We start from the raw sequence: 4,332 nt of genomic DNA, 5'->3' as shown, positions 1-4,332 counted from the left end.
GTCAACAACCATAACATCGGGCTCATTAGCAAGATCTCTTGTCCGTCCATCAGTTATACCTCCTCTACCCCAGATAGTGCAGGGTGTGCGTGACTATCGGCAAGATCTCGACCTCTTGTCCGTCCATCAGTTATACCTCCTCTACCTATGAGTTTTATCAGACATTTTAAAAATACCGATAAAAATGCAAGTTTTTTTTTAAATCTGATATAAAATATAAAATGCAGGTAAAAAACACAACTTATAAAAATGGCAACAAAATTTCTTAAAGATATAGAGAGTCAATTTAATGTTTATGCTTCTCCAAAAATGTTCACTTATCCTTAATTTTTGGGCAACAATGTTGTGAGCTCACTACAATAATCAAAATTTACCACTTTTGTATTAACACCCCCGAGAAATAAAGCATGAAAATGCTGTATTTTAACAAACATATAGGAAGGAACAATTAATAAAACACAAAATATCTGTCTATTATATACATATATACATTACATAGTGATAATTCTTGAACATACATGTTCATACAAATTCAACTACACATAAATAATGATAACAAATATGGTTATGAATATGTAACCATAGAAAAAAATTATGCAGTTGAGTTAAATTCTTGATCAGCATCAACTGAGATTTGGCCAAAAATATCAACACAATTGTCCCATGTTCCCTTTTCTCTAGTCTCCCAATATCCACCAACATAACGATAACTCTTACTGTTTTTTTCCTTAGCAAACCACTTTGGTCTCCAACCTGTCTCCTGCATGTTCCTCGCCTGAAAAATCATTTCACCATAATATTAACCAACATCATGCAATATTTCTAACAAATTTTCAACTATAATGTTTACCTGTCTTTGTCTTTGTTCCAACCTCAGCTTCTCGGAATTGGCCATTCCATATTCTCCATTCTCCAAACATCTTTGATCAGGTCTTAGCCTTGAATCTGTTGGTGGCAACTTCTCCTGTTGGTAGGTTCTCCAAATCTCATCAACAATACTATATAATCACATTAAGAATTTTTTTGATTCAAATGTTGAAGCAAATTACCTTTAGACCAGCTGTGATTTCATTTAATGTAAGCGCAAATTCGGTAAAGTTGTATCTTGTTTGTTGCTCTGGTAATTGGTTTCTCTTCCACAACATTTGCGGTTTCGATGACACATTGGACCTTTTTCCTTTTCCAGAATATGCTCCAATTACGTAATGCAAACTCTCATCCCACTTCCCAAATATAGTTGCTGCTGTTTTTCCATTCTTATCTTCAACTATGCCTTGAACCTACCACAAAACTTAAGTTGCATATCATATGTTACATAGCATGTTCATCAACTTTGCACAATATAATCAACCATTCATTTCATATTATAACCTTATGTTTATGTAGTCTAATTTAAAATGTCACAATATTTACAATGTCGCACATCTCATAGCATGCAAATATTCTGAGATTCTGAGATTCAACCTTTGTCGTTTCAATTTGTTTAAAAAATAACGAAGTAATAATTTTGACAAGATAAAGTTAGAAAAGGTACCTGGTGAGGATTTCTATCAATGATTGATTGCTCTTTGAATTTGACCTTACACGAATACTCGCGATTCCCCTGTATGTTCATTGTACCATAATGATCGCAATAGAGTTTTCCTAAAATTAGGTTATAAATGGATGTTGTTACCTGACGATGAATATTAATCAGTTATCTAATCAAAAAAATTTAGGAGATTGTTGTTAAATACTTGTAATTCGAAACAAAACTATACCTTGCTCCAATAAAAGACTTCTCCGTCATCAAACTCGATGGTTAAATAACCAATAGGATCGAGCTGAATCGAACGACCCCAAAATTTACTTTTTAAATTGCTATCGCCCCAAAATTTCCAACCATGACCTTCGCAATGACATGCGACAATCATAGGATGATGACTCACCTAAACAAAATGAATGGTAAGATTCATGCAAATAGCATGTGCATGTGCAGTTTTTCATGAATAAAATGATAGTACATGATTGTACCTTCTCAGATATAAATCTTATGCCTTTATCTGGATAATCAGCTTCATATGTTTCACCCAATAATGGATTAAATGGTTTACAACTTCTACCAGTAGTGTTTGCATACCCTGAAACTGCAAATGCAGCCACATACAGTATCCTCATTAGATTGTCACCCTGTGCAAAATATGAGAGATATATTACAAAACAATTCTCAACAATAGTTTACCAAAATTAGTGATTTTATATGCTACTTTATCTGCGAATAACTAATGTATCTGAACAATATATAGACCAGACATATTGAATAACTAACCATTTTACCACATTCATAAGCTTGATCTAGAAGGTGTGAGTACTCCAAATCTTCAAAACATTTCTGTAATGAAGAGATTGGCTCATTAAAATAAACTGGAAGACAAACTTTTGTAAGATCTTTTCCAATATTGTCTTTTATTATTGACCATAAACTAACTCCAGTTTCTTTCTCAACGGGATCAGGTAACTTCTTTCGTCGCTCGATATAAGGATAGTTGGATCCAATAGGCGGTTTAGAATCACATTTTCCTGTTGGACTAGATGCCTCCTCATATTCAGGTTCATGGTTGGATCTCAAATGATCAGATGATCCATTACTTTTAAATGAACTTGTTGCAAGAATTTCATATGTATCGAAGAATGCATCGTTCTCGTCATCTGTGTTATCGTCCCTATCGTGCTCATCAGAATATTCACTTCCACTTCCATCTAAATTATAATCAAATCACAAAAACAGATGAGTACAACTATAGACAAACATGAAAAATTAACATGGTGTGGCCATCTCAAGTTCTTAGAGGCCGTGTTGGTTAGCTATGGTTCAACCCTGACGAAACAAATAGACGAAACAAATCTATTATGCAAACCTGTGTAATACCCATCTTGTACACCCTCAAAGATGGACTTACCACTATAATGTTCATGTGATGAGAGATATGAATCCACTTCATCTTTAGTTTGTCTCTGGTCGTCAACAAGTGTGTTCTCCAAATCAACCTTCTCTGTCTAAAACAATCAAATTTAACAAATTAGCATCGATCATTACACTACTATAGAACAATTTACATTACATTTAAGAGAAATGAATGAAGGTTAATACTTCTAAATTCCGAAGTGTGTCTGTGAGTAGTATCTGTTTCTTTTTAAGGGCAAGAATGTATGTATGCAATTGAAACAACTCCGTTCTCATGATATCTTCACATTCACGGATAGAAACTTCATTAACACCTTCTTGCAGAAGCCGTTGTCTCAATTTGTCGGTCGAAATCACGACAGAAGCCGAAGGAGACATGATATCGGTTGTGGCAGGTAATCGAGGATACATGTTTTTCACTGTCATCATTGCTTCCATCCACATTGTTCTATCTTCTTTACTCTCCGCTCTTAAATGTATTCTCTTCTTCGTCCCCGTGCATATGCAAAACCTCCTTTCATCTGACTTGTTTTCACGCACCGAACACACCTACTCCATGCATGCGATTACGATAAGTTAAATTCATTGAATAATTAACGTATCTGAATTATATATAAGCTAAATATGTTTGAGGGAAAGAGTGAGAGACCATGAGGTGGATTTCACTGACAGGATTTTGACGACGGGAGGGACAGTGACGGTGGCTAGCGATGCGACGGAGGGACTCGTCCCCGATCACTTTTGATCGTTTTTCGACGTCGCGGTTAAGAATAAGTTTATCAGGACCATGGATTTTGTAATAAGATAAAACACCGTCATGGAGGATAAACCACCTCGGCCTCCACCCTCTACCGTAGTTTACCCACTTATACAAGATACCGGAGATTCCGTCACCGACGATATCATTAAGCATGACCTCACGTGAGGAGTTTTTACAAGCCAATCTAGCGGAGGCGGATCGTTGAACTGCGCGGGTTGACGAGGAGGTGCGGCCGGTTCGGTTGCAGGTGGAGAGGGAGCGGAAGTTTGGTCCCATTTGGTTCTTTGAGGATGAACCGGGCTCGTCGTCTCTTTGTGGGTTGCGAAAGGAACTCATGGGGGGAATATTGGGTGATGTAATGGGATGAGAATATGGATTTGCATAAACTTGTTTTTTGCTTAGCATTTTTGTGTTCCTATTGTTGTTGTGATTGGAGGAGCTTTCTTAGCGGCCATAAACCATGCAAGAAGAGTGGTTTGTAGTGAAAATCGCACTATTTTTTCTTTTTCTTTGTATCTATTTTTTTATGTTATTTTTGTTTGTGATGATTAAGATAACATTCACCGATCTTTATAGTAGTTTTGTAGGTTCACTTATCAATCTAATGAGATTTTATGCAATTTTAAAA

At 35.9% G+C, this 4,332-nt stretch overlaps 1 protein-coding gene across 1 annotated transcript; it reads right to left on the bottom strand.

The window, feature by feature from the left end:
* Positions 1-566: 566 nt before the first annotated feature.
* On the bottom strand, positions 567-4,087 carry LOC127078924 (oxysterol-binding protein-related protein 1B). The gene is made up of 10 exons (XM_051019339.1): positions 3,594-4,087; positions 3,131-3,493; positions 2,940-3,036; positions 2,309-2,739; positions 2,014-2,169; positions 1,761-1,928; positions 1,535-1,675; positions 1,050-1,280; positions 851-964; positions 567-775 (listed from the first exon to the last, which is right to left on the bottom strand). The coding sequence occupies exons 1-10, from the start codon at positions 4,038-4,040 to the stop codon at positions 593-595; spliced, it is 2,331 nt and encodes a 776-aa protein (XP_050875296.1). The 5' UTR covers positions 4,041-4,087; the 3' UTR covers positions 567-592.
* Positions 4,088-4,332: the final 245 nt, after the last annotated feature.

This window comes from Lathyrus oleraceus, chromosome 5 (assembly GCF_024323335.1).
Source record: "Lathyrus oleraceus cultivar Zhongwan6 chromosome 5, CAAS_Psat_ZW6_1.0, whole genome shotgun sequence".
NCBI classification, from domain to species: Eukaryota; Viridiplantae; Streptophyta; class Magnoliopsida; order Fabales; family Fabaceae; genus Lathyrus; species Lathyrus oleraceus.
This window is presented reverse-complemented; position numbering and strand designations above follow the sequence as displayed.